The sequence below is a fragment of the Microcaecilia unicolor genome, chromosome 8 (assembly GCF_901765095.1).
Source record: "Microcaecilia unicolor chromosome 8, aMicUni1.1, whole genome shotgun sequence".
In the NCBI taxonomy this organism is placed as follows: Eukaryota; Metazoa; Chordata; class Amphibia; order Gymnophiona; family Siphonopidae; genus Microcaecilia; species Microcaecilia unicolor.
This window is the reverse complement of record NC_044038.1, coordinates 53,244,738-53,260,770: the sequence shown is the minus strand read 5'-3', so window position 1 is coordinate 53,260,770 and position 16,033 is coordinate 53,244,738. Positions and strand designations below refer to the sequence as shown.

The 16,033-nt window shown below is 40.0% G+C and overlaps 1 protein-coding gene across 1 annotated transcript in view; it reads left to right on the top strand.

Annotated features, from left to right (window-relative positions):
• The window catches only part of CRAMP1 (cramped chromatin regulator homolog 1), a 615,140-nt gene that overhangs the window by 256,837 nt on the left and 342,270 nt on the right, over positions 1–16,033 (top strand). The window contains 1 exon segment of the mRNA XM_030211519.1: positions 7,688–7,769. Coding sequence (XP_030067379.1) covers positions 7,688–7,769 — 82 coding nt within the window.

The window sequence follows — 16,033 nt, the reverse complement described above, 5'->3', positions numbered from 1 at the left end:
CCTGAAATCAGCTCTAGTTCTCTCTCTAGTTCCCCCCCCTCCCAAATTGTTTATTACAAGAAAACAATAGTTACAATATGGTTATTATAGAATGAAAATGGTATAGATCTGATCTAATAATCCATTTGTGTTGCAAAAATCCATTCTACAACAGCTAAAAGAAATGGGGTTTTTTTTTGTATTTTTATTTACACCCCCCAAACCAAGTCCCTTCCTCTCTTCCTCCCCTCCAGCTATCCCTGAGTTTTCCCTGGTGGTTCTTACACCAGCCACTAAAGTTATCATTAGATAATGCTTAAGTGCATACACAATGTTTCACCTCTCTCCGTGCCCCCACTCAGTGACAACCAATTCCACAAATCCTTTTCCATGCATATGTCAGCAACCCACTTTGTGCCAGTGTGGCATGAATCTCCAAGTTGGTTCCCAGGTATTTTTAAACACTCTTCACCTTTGAGGATGATGTTCTTGTGCTCAGATACCTTTCAGAATCATTAAATTATGCCTCAAATTTCGTTAAATTCAGAAGGATACCTTTCTTTGCCAAAATCAACATAAGGTACCCAATATTGAAAAATCATTAAACAGAAGTATTCACACATTTTGACAATAATCTATTACATACTTGTTAACAATCCTGCCACCTCCCCCCAATTTCTGGAGTTTGTAGAAGCCCTAAATCATAAGCCAACAGCCACAGCACAGGGCAGAGCTGCCACGGAGTTAAGTGACAAAATTATCTTAATTGAATCAAACCTCAGCAGGACAGATATGTGCTCAGACACATAGCAACAGTGGTACACATTCTACTCTTGGTTCCACTTAAGATAAACACAATGGCAACTAAATTTGCTGTACAATCAGCATACTTAACTGTTTTTATTATTATTATTATTAACATTTGTATAGCGTTACCAGACGCACGCTGTTTTTGCATCAGTTATCACTAATACTATCAAAGCAGCTGTTCAGTGATGGGGGTGATCCTCTAAACCTTCTCAAAGGACAGATTATATTCATCCCCTGCAAACATAAGAGCCAACTTTTCAAAATGGGGGATTCTAAATCCAATGGAAGTGACCCTCTCCCTGGACACAGTGAAGGAATTTGCTCAATATTGGAGGTGCTCGAGCACCACAGCACCCATACTGGCTTCTATGCCTGCAACGTCATTTGACCTTAACCAATAAATACAATTATAGGTTGGGGTGCTCATTTAGGTTGCCTACAAAAGTTCTTGGGCATTTTTAGAGTGACAGTTACATATCAGTCGACAAGCTGAGGACAGTTCTTTATGCTTGTAGAATTTTATTAAGTGGATCAGCAATTGGATACTTAAAATTCATACAATAAAATTTCTGTGTTCCATTTTGACAAACGAGGGACACAGGTTCCTGATGAATATGTTGGGAAATTAAGAATATATTGAGGATAGCCCTTAATATGGGAACCTTTTTGGTGGTCACTTACCTCCTGGGAGAGCAAAACAAGCTGGCCCACAAACTTAGTTGATAGCTAGCTCGACAATAATGTTCCCTGAATATCAACAGTGGCTTGAAATCTTCTATGGAAATTGGGAGAGCTGTTGTGGAATTTGTTTTGCAATCGAAGACTATTGCTCTTTTTGCCATAGTTCCCAACTGAATAGCGTCAGGATAGGATGCATTCACAATTCCCTAGAAAAATCGATTACTTTATATATGTCCTTCCATTTTGCTGTTTTCCAAAATGATCCAAAAGGTTTGGCAAATCTCAGTTTGTTTATTCTGATAGTACCATACTGGTAAATACAGATTTGTCTCTCTTGCTTTCAGCAATTGATGCAACAACCTCCTGTATCGATTCCATACAAGGGCACACTTCTAACTCAGCAAGGCTTGATGGATATTGAATACTATGTTGAGTCAAGTTCAAGAAATTAACCTCAAGGGAAAAACTCCACTAGTAGATCTTTTAAATGGAAAAGGCTTTATTCATGGTGTGCATCAAAGACAGGAAGGACCCTTTCAAATGTCCATATTTATTTTATTTTTGTTACATTTGTACCCCGCGCTTTCCCACTCATGGCAGGCTCAATGCGGCTTACATGGGGCAATGGAGGGTTAAGTGACTTGCCCAGAGTCACAAGGAGCTGCCTGTGCTTATCCTTCCTTCAGTATGTTCAGGATATGTTGGCAGGTATTAAGACGCTCTTCTTGGCCCTTTTCTGTGCTAGTCATTGAATGGTGTGATTGCTGTAGAATGGGCCATGCTGGATGCGGGAATGAAAGTTGCATAGTTTGTGGTAAGGCTCTATCTGGTCCTCTGACAGAGAAGGAGCTTTGATGGTCACCTGTTCTGGACATGTTAGTGACTGCATTCACCAAGAAGGCTACAATCCCGGTAGAAGACGAGGCAGTCAGTATTCTCAATGGAGAAGGGTAGATAGTGGGATTCTCCAGGCGTCTGTGCTGGGACCGCTGCTTTTTAACATATTTATAAATGATTTAGAGATGGGAGTAACATGTGAGATAATTAAATTTGCTGACGACACAAAGTTATTCATAGTTGTTAAATTGCAAGAGGATTGTGAAAAATTACAAGATGATTTTAGGAGACTGGACATCTAAATGGCATATGATGTTTAATGTGAGCAAGTGCAAAGTGACGCATGTGGGAAAGAGGAACCCGATGAACAGGATTATAGCTACGTCATGCAGGGTTCTACGTTAAAGAGTCACGGACCAAGAAAGGGATCTAGGCGGCGACGATGATACGTTGAAACCCTCTGCTCAGTGTGCTGCGGTGGCTAAGAAAGCAAATCGTGTTCGGTATTGTTAGGAAAGGAATGGAAAATAAAAATGAGGATGTTATAATGCCGTTGTATTGCTCCATGGTGTGACTGCACCTTGAATATTGTGTTCAATTCTGCTCACTACATCTCAAAAAAGATATAGTGGAATTAGAAAAGGTACAGAGAAGGGTGATGAAAATGATAAAGGGGATGGGACGACTTCCCTATGAGGAAAGGCTGAAGCGGCTAGGGCTCTTCAGCTTGGAAAAAGACAGCTGAGGGGAGATTTAATAGAGGTCTATAAAATAATGAGTGTAGTGGAATGGGTAAATGTGAATCGTTTGTTTACTCTTTTCAAACATATTAGGACTAGGGGTCACAGAATGAAGCTACAAAGTAGTACATTTAATACGAGTTTGAGAAACTTTTTCTTCATTCAACATGTAATTAAACTCTGGAATTCGTTGTCAGAGAATGTGGTAAAGACAGTTAGCTTAGCGGAGTTTAAAAAAGGTTTGGACGGGTTCCTAAAGGAAAAGTCCATAGACCATTATTAAAATGGACTTAGGGAAAATCCACTGCTTATTTCTGGGATATGCAGCATAAAATGTACTTTTTTGGGATCTTGCCAGGTATTTTTGAACTGGATTGGCTACTGTTGGAAACAGGATGATGGGCTTGATGGATCTATGGTCTGTCCCAGTATGGCAATACTTATATACTTATGACTCTCAGGATCACATGATGCATTCTTTGCTGAAGAAGTCCTTTGATGTGGCTGCCCTCTCTTCACAGGTGGTGGTCTATGAAACACTGGCTGCCCAAGCCTGTTTTAGCTGAACTGAAAATTTACCCACCATATTGAGAAACAAAGGTGAGGCAGGGTCATCAGAAGCTCTTGTAGAGCCTTGATCTAGAAAAGAACTTCTATACCTAGGCCCGTGATAGGCAGGATTCTGCAAAGGATGGCCCATCACTCTTTCTTGATGATATTAGTGGCCCTACATTTGCCTCATCTGTGGCATGCAAATCTCATGCATCTCCTAGTGGGACCTCCATTTCCAATAAATCATATAATTTTAAGTGGAGGAGATTTGCTATCTGTTGTGAGAGCAGGGACCTAGATCCTTTCTACTGTCCTGTACAAAAACTGCTTGAATATCTTCTACACTTTCCGAGCTTGGCCTCCAAACCAACTTTGTAAGGGTTCACCTTAGTGCGATTGGCACTTATCACCATGTGGAGGGCAAGGCCATCTCTGTACAGTCTCTAGTTCAGTTCATGAGGGGTTTGCTGTTGCTAAAGCCATCAGTCAGGTGTTATACTCAACTGATGAAAGCTCTTTTTGAGCCACATGATACTTGTCATCTGAAGTACTTGACCTGGAAGGTCTTGTTTTTGGTTGTGGTCACTTCATCCCACAAAGTCTGTGATGTCCAGGTCCTAGTAGCTGATCCACTTTACAGAAGGTTTCACTATGACAGAGTAGTTCTTCACACGCATCCTAAGTTCCTTCCTAAGGTAGTGTCAGAATTTCACCTTAACCAGTCAATTCTGCTAACATTTTTCCCCAAACCTCATGCCTATCTTGGTGAAAGTGCACTGTGCTTTGGACTGCAGAAGGGCCTTGGTTTTCTAGCTGGAGCAGAATAAAACCCATAAACAGTCCACCTAGGGTTTTTTTTTCCCTTTTCATCCTAACAGAATGGAGGTGGCCATCAGTATATACACTTTATCCATTTGGCTAGTGGCTTGCATATCCTTCACTTATAGCCAGGCTGGTCTGACTTTAAAGCGTAATGTCACGGTTCATAATGTCAGAGCTGTGGCTGCAAAGGTAGCCCATCTGAAATCTCCTTTGTCTCTATTAGTTTTTTGCAAAGTTGTGATGTCACATCTCACTATTGTTTTGAGCAGGAGTCCTGACAGGATAGCTGGTTCGATCAGACAGTCTTTCAGCATTTATTTGGGGTCTAGAATCCAACTCCTTCCCCCAGACTCTATTTTTTGTTTCTGTTCCAGGCTGCTGTAGGAAAAAAAAGGAAAAACAGTTCTTCGGCCTTGCTTGTTGCAGGCCATATTGTGTAATTCTCCTATTTTTCTTTTAAAGAGCCTAATGGCTAGACATTCCCATATGTAACACATAATGCCCAGCTTGTCCTTAGAGAAAGTGAAGTTACATGTACCAGATGTTCTCTGAGGACAGCAGGACTTATGTTCTTACATACCTTTCCATCTTCTCTTGAAACTGTATTCTGTTAGCTATTACATTAGACAGCCTTGGTCCTGTATGAGAGCATTGGGTAGGAAGACATGAACATGTCTGGTGGATGCTGCCACAAACTTCTAGAAACGCTGCTTTGGGAGCAGGTGTCTCTATGTAGGGGCACCATTGATATCACCCATATGTAAGAACATTTGTCCTGCTTTACTCAGAGAACATCTGCTACAGGTAAGAATCTTCGCTTTAGCAGGTAAGACCTAATTTCACCTTTTTCTCCTCCTTTCTTCTAATTTAATGGGAACTAATATCTACTGTGCTGCAGTGCGCTTAGTCTTCATTTGCAACTGCATGTCCCACTCCCTCATTTTAGAACACAGCACCCTCCCTTGAAAGTTCACATATTATATTGAAAGTCCATTGCCAGTACCTGCCTACCACTGCTCTTTGCAGAATCTAGTACATGTGCACCCTGAGACTGACCACTGTGAGGGCAATTTTTGGCATAGATCAGCTTAGCTTGTGCAACAAGCATGTGGTTAAGTTAGAATAATTTCCAAATGGAAAATTCAAACTTTAGAAAATTACCCCAGTGAAAATACCTGTATATATTTACACTTGCTAATTTGATGTACACATTTTGATAAAATTTACATATATGTTTTGCAAGACAAAAGTTTGTTGGTAAGTCCAAACCCACCCCACCTCTATCCTAGGAATACCTCTGTTCATTTATTGCCCAGGTTAAAGTTTGCACACAGCCCTGTACATATACTTTTTACTTGGACAATAAGTAAGTTTAAGATTACCCACGGCATGCTGCTGTTTTCTGTGGTAAGACTTCCTTCTGCAGCTGTGAACACTACATTTGCAGCATTGGTAACTTGCCTAAGGAACATCTTCTGGCCACAGGAATTTCACACTAGACTTCTATGTGTACTGATCCACCAACCTAGTCTCTTGTTTCCTAAATGTTATTCCTTTTGAATTTTGTATTGTAGCTGGTGTCTTGCCTCCCTTTTTAAAACCACCTCCTTTTAAAAGTCCATTTTTTAAAATTGTTCATGCTATATTTGTACTTCATATGTATCATGGATGAAAGCCAGTGCCAGGGAAGGATTAACCTTTTGGTGGGCCCTAGCCAAAGATGTATGTTAGGTCATCCCTTCAAAATATAAATACATTTTATAATTCTCACAAATGCCTCCCTTTCTCCTCTGATTCTGAGTGCAGCAGAAAATCAGCAGAGGAGGAAGCAGTAGGTAAGAAGCCCTGCTCACTTTCTTCTCTCGCCAAATGTAGGACAGTAGACATGGGTTAGGGAGAATAAACACACCTCAGAGAGCAGTGATGACTCCTGTCTCTCCTCTCCAGCTCTTCTTTGAGCCAGTAGCTGGCGAATCATGTCAAAAATTGACCTTGGGAGCCATCGAATTAGTGCATCTGGGAGGGACTCTTCCAAAACATTTGGGCCTAGGCACATGCCTAGTTTGTCTGTGTCTTAATCCTGCCCTGACAACCAAGGTTTCTGATACATTTTCCCTGTCGTGTAACAGAGAATAATTTTTGTGTAGAAAGTGGTGGCTCTCAGCTGACTATGGCACCAATGTTCTTTTCTAATTAGGCAGAATAAAATGTGAGCTCAAAATTAAGCTTCTATTTGTCTCTGCATACATTCTTGAGTATACCACTATAAAACAGTATGCCGTTTCTTTTAAATAAAAATAATTGTGTGTGTATAGTCCACACAACAGTGACCACACATGTTCAATAAAGTCTTGATATAATGCCCCTGTAGTGAATCTCTGTGTGGTACATTTCAAATCAATCTTTACAAAGTCAAAATCACTTATCTATGTTGTTGATTGTTCTTGACTAAGGGTTCTACAGAACTCCATTTCAGATATCTCCTTCAGGACTCCTGGACATTCAATATTATAACTACATGAGCCTTCTCTTTATAAATATGTTCCATGTATCATTCAGCTGCAGTGGCGGCACTGAAGGGAAATTCCCCCGTATATCCACATGAATATATACCCATTACAATAAACAGTTGTATTCCATTCAATCCTGCCCTGACCAGTGCTACAATTTCTTACTAATCAGGATGGCTGCATATGAAAAAGTTCCAAAAGCTTTATTGTTATTATTTGTAGCATTTGTATCCCACATTTTCCCACCAATTTGCAGGCTCAATGTGGCTTACATTTGCCGTAATGGCGGATGCCATTTCCGGGTAACAGAATTACAAATGGTATTGCGTTCAGGTGCATACCTACATGGTAATATACATGGAACATAACATGCATGGAACAGATCTTGGCATAAATATAAAATAAAATAAAATATAAAAACTTGTATAAATAAAAATTAGTATGAGTGATGAGGTTTTGAAAACTTTGTGTGTTTGGCTACTAATTTAACTATGCAGAAGAAATATGTTGATATATATTTTGCTGCTACTAATGTTCAAGTATATTTACTGCCCAGTAGGGCTCTGGTGTGCTATTATAAGTTGTCAAAATAAAAGAATCCCGATCATTACGTTTCATTGAGTTCTTAAGAAGCTTGGAATGCTGTTATTTTTGGGGCAATCTTTGGAAGCAAAAATGGCATGCACAGAGCCTGTTCTGTTTTCATAGTAATCTGTTTCTAATATTGCCTTTACCATTGTTCTTTTGCTTCTCTAGAATGATTGTGGAGTTGCATCGTAAAGTCTCCAGCCTCATCGAATTCCTGAAGCAGAAATGGGCCCTGCCTGAAGTTCGTGTTGTATCTTTTTTTTTTCTGTAATTTGTGGTTGTATGATTTATGATGGGACTAACTTCTAAGTTTTTTTAAACCTATTTGTTCAGGTAAACTGGTTTGGCTGAAATTTACCCTTTCTTTTCCAGCTAAATATATACACAGGCTCATGGCATGCATATATTTTGCTAGATTAATAAGAGGTGTTCTGGGAGTATGGAGATCTGAGGGAGAAAAACAGTATGTGTATAATTTGATTTTCAGACTGTACATGTGTGACGTTTACTCCCTTAACTACCTTAACTACTTTGTAGCTGTTAATATGAAGGCAAATAAATGTATAATTTACTTTTTAAAACTGACTACAGTGTGCAAGACAGGCAAAATGGTAGACACTATTATAGAAAACAAGATTAGATCATATGCATAAGCATGGATTTAATGACACAAAGCCAACATGGATTTAGTGAAGGGAAATCTTGCCTCACCAAACTATTACATTTCTTTGAAGGGGTGAATAAACGTGGATAAAGGTGAACCAGTTGATATTGTGTATCTCACTTTTCAAAAGGCATTTGACAGACTACCTCATGAAAGACTCCTATGGAAATTAGAAATCATGGGCTAAGAGGTAATATCCTATTGTGGATTAAGAACTGGTTAAAAGATAGAAAACGGAGAGTAGGGTTAAATGGTCAGTAAACAGTGCAAGTTGTTCAAACTTGCCTACTATGTACGGGGATTTTTATTTTTTCCAGCCAAAAGGAATGTTGTTAAATGATTTATGGAGATATATAGAGGCTCAAAAATGTGTCTGTCCATTGCCAAAATAATCCTCCAGAAATGGAATGGGCTCAAAGTTTGCATCGCGTAAGAACTGGAGGAAATAAGTTTGAAACTGGGCCAGACTGGACTGGGGGTTCTGGAGAAATAAAATCCATTTCTATAAGAGAGGTAATTGCAGAGCTTCAGAATTAATTGCCAGAGAAATTTAATAGGAAGATAAATTATCAATTTTTAATTTTTTTTCCAATCCAATGTTTTTTTGGTTTTTTTTTTAAGAAATCATTTACAAGGACTCAAAACTCTATACAGCAACACACATACCCACCCCAAAGGTTTTTGAAATGCTACCGCACCTCTTCCTGGCTCTTAGTGATAACTTTCATAAACACAAAAAGTGGAGAAGATTTGTAAAAAATGATCATCAACTCAATCCTCTACATGTAATTAATATGAGGAAAGGTGAGGTGTCGCCTCAAGAAACCCCTGGCTCTAATTTACTCGGAGCTCACGGGGGCTGGGTTGCTTCATCATTGGCAACACCACCACCTATAAAGCAGCCTTTGTCCAGCGTGTGTTTTATATTATTATTCTTTTTTTTCCTTTTATTTTTCTTTCTTTATCTTATACGATTTTTTAGCTCATAATAAACACTCATAGAGTTAGCATGTAACAGCTACTTAGCTTGTTGAGGTCCTGTCCTTCTTGCAATTAGTTGTATTTATAACGCGACCCAGACCGACAGTGGCCAGCGTTTCGTTGCCTGCGTCAGGGTCACTTAGGTCTGCGTACAACTAAAAAAGAAAAAGTGTTTAGTACCCATGTAATCATATCATTTAGTAATATATAATTTACCTTAATCGTTACTCACACATTTTTTGCTATTATTCAACCACCTTCAATTCAAGGGTTTTATCGTCTGACGGACCAACACATAATGAAAATGGCTGCACTCTTTTATAGTTTTAATGACGTCAGACGCTGATGATCAGACTGACCAATCAGCTTGTATCTTCCTCTCTATCTCTATTTCAAATTTATCCAGACACATTTAATCGATAATTAAACTTATCTGATCCTAGAAACACTCTATCTGATGGAGTTATGAGGGACATCCTAATATTTTATTTAATTTAAAAGAAATGTCCCCATTCTATCTTAGCGTTTAAGCCGTTCGGAGTTAGTGAATTCAAGCGGAATATCCACTTTTGTTCATATTGAAAAAGAATCCTCCTTCTATCTACTCCGATGCGATCACGGGATACCCCTATCTGTTGTAACACTAGGCATCTCAAATCAGCAAAGGAGTGTTGTGCTGTATTGCAATGGAGTACAAAGGGAGTAGATATTCTTTGTGTGTTTAACACACTCCGATGTTCAATAAGTCTAACATATAGAGTCCTTGAAGTCTGTCCCACATTATTGAACATCGGAGTGTGTTAAACACACAAAGAATATCTACTCCCTTTGTACTCCATTGCAATACAGCACAACACTCCTTTGCTGATTTGAGATGCCTAGTGTTACAACAGATAGGGGTATCCCGTGATCGCATCGGAGTAGATAGAAGAAGGATTCTTTTTCAATATGAACAAAAGTGGATATTCCGCTTGAATTCACTAACTCCGAACGGCTTAAACGCTAAGATAGAATGGGGACATTTCTTTTAAATTGAATAAAATATTAGGATGTCCCTCATAACTCCATCAGATAGAGTGTTTCCAGGATCAGATAAGTTTAATTATCGATTAAATGTGTCTGGATAAATTTGAAATAGAGATAGAGAGGAAGATACAAGCTGATTGGTCAGTCTGATCATCAGCGTCTGACGTCATTAAAACTATAAAAGAGTGCAGCCATTTTCATTATGTGTTGGTCCGTCAGACGATAAAACCCTTGAATTGAAGGTGGTTGAATAATAGCAAAAAATGTGTGAGTAACGATTAAGGTAAATTATATATTACTAAATGATATGATTACATGGGTACTAAACACTTTTTCTTTTTTAGTTGTACGCAGACCTAAGTGACCCTGACGCAGGCAATGAAACGCTGGCCACTGTCGGTCTGGGTCGCGTTATAAATACAACTAATTGCAAGAAGGACAGGACCTCAACAAGCTAAGTAGCTGTTACATGCTAACTCTATGAGTGTTTATTATGAGCTAAAAAATCGTATAAGATAAAGAAAGAAAAATAAAAGGAAAAAAAAGAATAATAATATAAAACACACGCTGGACAAAGGCTGCTTTATAGGTGGTGGTGTTGCCAATGATGAAGCAACCCAGCCCCCGTGAGCTCCGAGTAAATTAGAGCCGGGGGTTTCTTGAGGCGACACCTCACCTTTCCTCATATTAATTACATGTAGAGGATTGAGTTGATGATCATTTTTTACAAATCTTCTCCACTTTTTGTGTTTATGATTGTATTAAGAGAATTAGAAGGAGATTTTCCTTAACACTGTTTATAATTTGCTCTTAGTGATAACTTACCAGAACAAAAATCCAAAAGGTAGCAAACTTCAAATCACAAAATCATCAAACTATTTTGCTAGTGACTGGAACTGAACTATTTCACAGCCTACTAAATTCTGTACAGCAGTTCACTAAGAAGTAGTAGAATCACAGATTCAGTGAAATCTCAAGAATTGTGAAAATATTAGACTGTTTAATGTGAAGAGGATGCATACTTTCATATTGGAGCAGGTTATTTCTATCTGTAGGTTTGGTAAATACTGAAGTACAAAATGTCCCATCATTATATTTAATTTCCATATCTAGAAATGTGCTAATAGACACATAAGTACTCGCAAACATAACTGTGGTATGACGTCAATTTCCGATATGAATTCTGTGTAAAAGAGAAATATCATCTACATAATGGAAACAGCTGTTCACATTACTGAATTTAGTACACAAATATGTAAACTGAGCATGTGAAAGAGCTTTATATAACAACTAGAGAAAAAGGCCCGTTTCTGTTAGAAATGAAACGGGCGCTAGCACATGTGTGCGATTGTCTTCTCTCCCCTGCCCCCCCCCTCCAGCTACCCATACCCAGCGATTGTCTTCTCTCCCCTGCCCCTCCCTCTAGCCACCCATACCCAGCGATTGTCTCCCCTCCCCCTCCAGCCACCCATACCCAGCGATTGTCTTCTCTCCCCTGCCCCTCCCTCCAGCCACCTACCCAACGATTCTCCTCGCTCCCCTGCCCCCCTCCAGCCACCCAGGTTGTTCAGTGGATACTTTGGGGCAGGCAGGAAAGATCCCCAGTCTTTCCTGCCTGCTGCTGGCGCTGACTCTCCTGCGGCGCTACTGCATCGCTCTTCAACGTGGCCGCCGAGACTTCAGCAAAAGTCTCGCGAGGCTGCCGCTGGAAGTCTCTGCGGCCATTTTTAAAGAGCGATCCGGCAGCAGCGGAGGGTCAGCACTGGCAGCGGGCAGGCAAGACTGGGGATCTTTCCTGCCTGCCCTGAAGAATCCCGTACACTGTGCAGCACTGTTGGGAAGAGGAAGTGAGAGAGAGGTACCAAAACCACGGGTAGGGGGGTGAAGGAAGCGATGTCACACCTGCAGATTGGGGGGGGGGGGGGAAGGAACAGAGCCATCACTTTGCACGGGGGGGGGGGGGGGTGTGGAAAGGAGTTGCACCTCCAACGTTCTCAAGCTGTCGCGTCACGGTTTCCCTGGCAACACGGTAACGTCACCGGATTGCTTCAGACATTATGAACCGAGAACATCAGAACGTTGGAGGTGCAAATTATTATAGTAGATTGAGTTTTACTGTTTAAAAATGAAGAGAATCTTCAAATATAGTGGCCTGTGAAGTACACGGTTTTATCATATAAAATTTAAAAAGTATTAAATATTGATTTATGTTACAATTGCATGATTGCCTGGCTGATACACATTGTATATTTGCATATTTAAGAAATCCAAATTTGAAAGATAGGGTCTGTAAATCTGACATTTGAATTTCTTATGAGGCATCAATTGCTAGCTATACTAGATGTGGCCAGTTCTATTTGTTCTATTACATTGGAAGGACCTGTGTTTGAAGATATAAAGACTGGTCAGAAATTTTTATTTAAAATTCTCTTACGTGTACATCTAAAAGTGTTATCTTTATGATAGAATGCCCATGTAATTGTACATAGGTCAAACTTCCTGATCTTGGAAAAATAAGGATGACAGAACACTGCCATTGTGCTAAAACTACTAAGCTTTAAGCACTTCTTGTACACCACTGTTTGCAGTATGGCCACACTTTTGAATCATTGTACTTCATGTTTAATCAATTTATCTAAACATAGATGTGACATCTGGAAACAGTTCAAAAAGTGTGAGCAATGTTGGATATTTGCCTTGAATAATGTGGAACAAAATGGATTGAATACTTCAGTATAGTGGAATGTCTTTTTTTTTTTTTATATGGTTCTAGAGTGTTGTGTATGTTGTCAGTGGATCAGGTTTGTGATAGGTGGACACTTGATGGTGTTGAAGGTATTTTTTAACTGTATTTTTATTGGTTTACACAAAACAAAGTGCAAACATTACATGAAACTAATATATTACCACAGAAAAGTAAGCATAATTACTCCTTCCCTCCGCCTCCTTCCCCAAACCCAGTAGTGCTTATTAGAGGCGGACAGGAGTGCACTCTCACCAGATATATAGATGTTCTGTTTTGCCCACACTCCTGCTAACACAAGCTCCCAAAGGGAGTCTGTGGGAGGAGTATGCGAAGATATTCTCCACTATATTTGATTCACAGATATCAACTGATTCTGCTTTTTCCCTCTTGCACTTACCACCTGCTTTTGCCTCTCCTGAGGCTGCAAAGCTGGTATTACCTTGTATAGCAGTTGTCTGTTGATACATGGCAAGGAGATAAAGCACCAAGGAGCTGATATAAGTTTGCAAGACTCCCCTTCTTCCAACTACATAACTCTTCATTCCTAATTAGTAGCAAAATGTGATTAAAATTGAAAGGAGAACCAAACAAAAAATTTATTTTGCCGCTATCAAAGAAACAGAGAATTTAATCCACAAAACAGAATATGGTATAGAATAGGGTTATATTTTCTTTGTCCCAGAAGAGATCCTGTGAAGCTTTCAGAGAGGGAGAGATCTTCATTGGTAAGAATTTGCTGGGAAATTGTTTTTAAACTTGGGAAAGGTAGACCTAGAATTAGGTAACTTTGGGGACTTACTCTGCTCACTTTGCAAAGGAGTTTAAGGAATAGTTTTTCTTAGCATATAAATTCTTACAGTTCCATAGGCTAGTATTTAAGGGTTTTTTTTTTACAGTTACTATAGTATCAGTATAAAGCACAGCTAGTAGGCACAGGAAGCCTCAGTTTATACTGCTAGATGATCAAGGAGTAAAAGGAGCACTCAGGGAAGACAAGGCTATAGCGGAGAAATTAATTAAATTCTTTGGTTTTCACATCGGAAGATGTGGGAGAGATACCAGTGCCAGAAATGGTATTAAGACTGAGTCAGGAACTGAAACAAATCTCTAAACCTCTAAACAAATCTCTAAGATGTAATGGGGCAATTCGAAAAATTGAAGAGTAGGAAATCACCTGCACTGGATGGTATACATCACAGAATACTGATACATATTATTAATAGTTCTGCCGTTTCATTTTTCAATTCTAATTTATCTTTTAAATTGTGCATGGTACTGAAAGGTTGGAGGGTGGCCAATGAAACGCCCATTTTTAAAAAGGGTTCCAGAGGTGATGTGGGAATTTATAGACAGGTTAGCCTGACGTAGATGCCGGGCAAAATGGTAGAGACTCTACAGAGCATATACAGAAGAAAGGGGGTGTTGATGCCCCTGTATAAGTCGTTGGTGAGGCCCCACCTGGAGTATTGTGTTCAGTTTTGGAGGCCGTATCTTGTTAAGGATGTAAAAAGAATTGAAGCGGTGCAAAGAAAAGCTACGAGAATGGTATGGGATTTGCGTTACAAGACGTATGAGGAGAGACTTGCTGAACTAAACATGTATACTCTGGAGGAAAGGAGAAACATGGGTGATATGATACAGACGTTCAAATATTTGAAAGGTATTAATCCGCAAACGAACCTTTTCCGGAGATGGGAAGGTGGTAGAACGAGAGGACATGAAATGAGATTGAAGGGGGGCAGACTCAAGAAAAATGTCAGGAAGTATTTTTTCACGGAGAGAGTAGTGGATGCTTGGAATGCCCTCCCGCGGGAGGTGGTGGAAATGAAAACGGTAACGGAATTCAAACATGAGTGGGATAAGCATAAAGGAATCCTTTGCCGAAGGAATGGATCCTCAGGAGCTTAGTCAAGATCGGAAGGCGGGGCTGGTGGTTGGGAGGCGGGGATAGGGCTGGGCAAACTTATACGGTCTGTACCAGAGCTGGTGGTGGGAAGCGGGACTGGTGGTTGGGAGGCGGGGATAGTGCTGGACAGACTTGTACGGTCTGTGCCAAAGCCAGTGGTTGGGAGGCAGGGCTGGTGGTGGGGAGGTGAGGATAGTGCTGGGCAGACTTATACGGTCTGTGGCTGTGCCAGAGCCGGTGGTTGGGAGGCGGGGATAGTGCGGGGCAGACTTATACGGTCTGTGCCCTGAAGAGCACAGGTACAAATCAAAGTAGGGTATACACAAAAAGCAGCAAATATGAGTTATCTTGTTGGGCAGACTGGATGGACCGTGCAGGTCTTTTTCTGCCGTCATCTACTATGTTACTATGTTACATAAGCATGGATTAATGACACAAAGCCAACATGGATTTAGTCAAGGGAAATCTTGCCTCACCAATCTACTACATTTGTTAATTCATATGTGGCTCACCTTTAGCCAGATATTGTGTATCTGGAATTTGAAAAAGCATTTGACATTCAATAAAGCTACTAACTAGTAAATTTAAAACAAATTGGAGAAAATATTTCTTCACTCAAAGTGTAATTAAATTCTGGAATTGGTTGCTAGAAAATGTGGTAAAAACAGTTAGCTTAGCAGGTTTTAAAAAAGGTTTGATAAAGCCATTAAGATGGATTGGAAAACTCCACTGCATATTTCTAGAATAAGCAGCATAACATCTGTTTTACTGTTCTGAGGTCTTGCCAAGTACTTTTGAGCTGGATTGGCCACTGTTGGAAACAGAATACTGGGCTTGATGGACCTTCAGTTTTCACCAGTATGGCAACGCTTATGTTATATCCCAGTGCCCATAACAGATGTTATGAGGAAGCTGAAACCAATCCTTTGTGTTAGCCTCCCCCTAGTCAAAACAGTACTTGAGCTTTGCTGCGCAAAAGTATCATTTAAGGTCAGTTAAACCCATACCACCTCCAGTTTCCACCTCATCCATACCTTCCCTGAAACCCGGGGTGGATATTTCTTCCAAATGTAAGTGAATATCTTTTGTTGCAGTTGGCTCAGTGCAGTCTTGGGTATAGCGATAGGAAGAGTCTGACACAAGTATAAAATCAAGGCAAAGCCATCATGTTAAGCAGTATGTCCACCACTT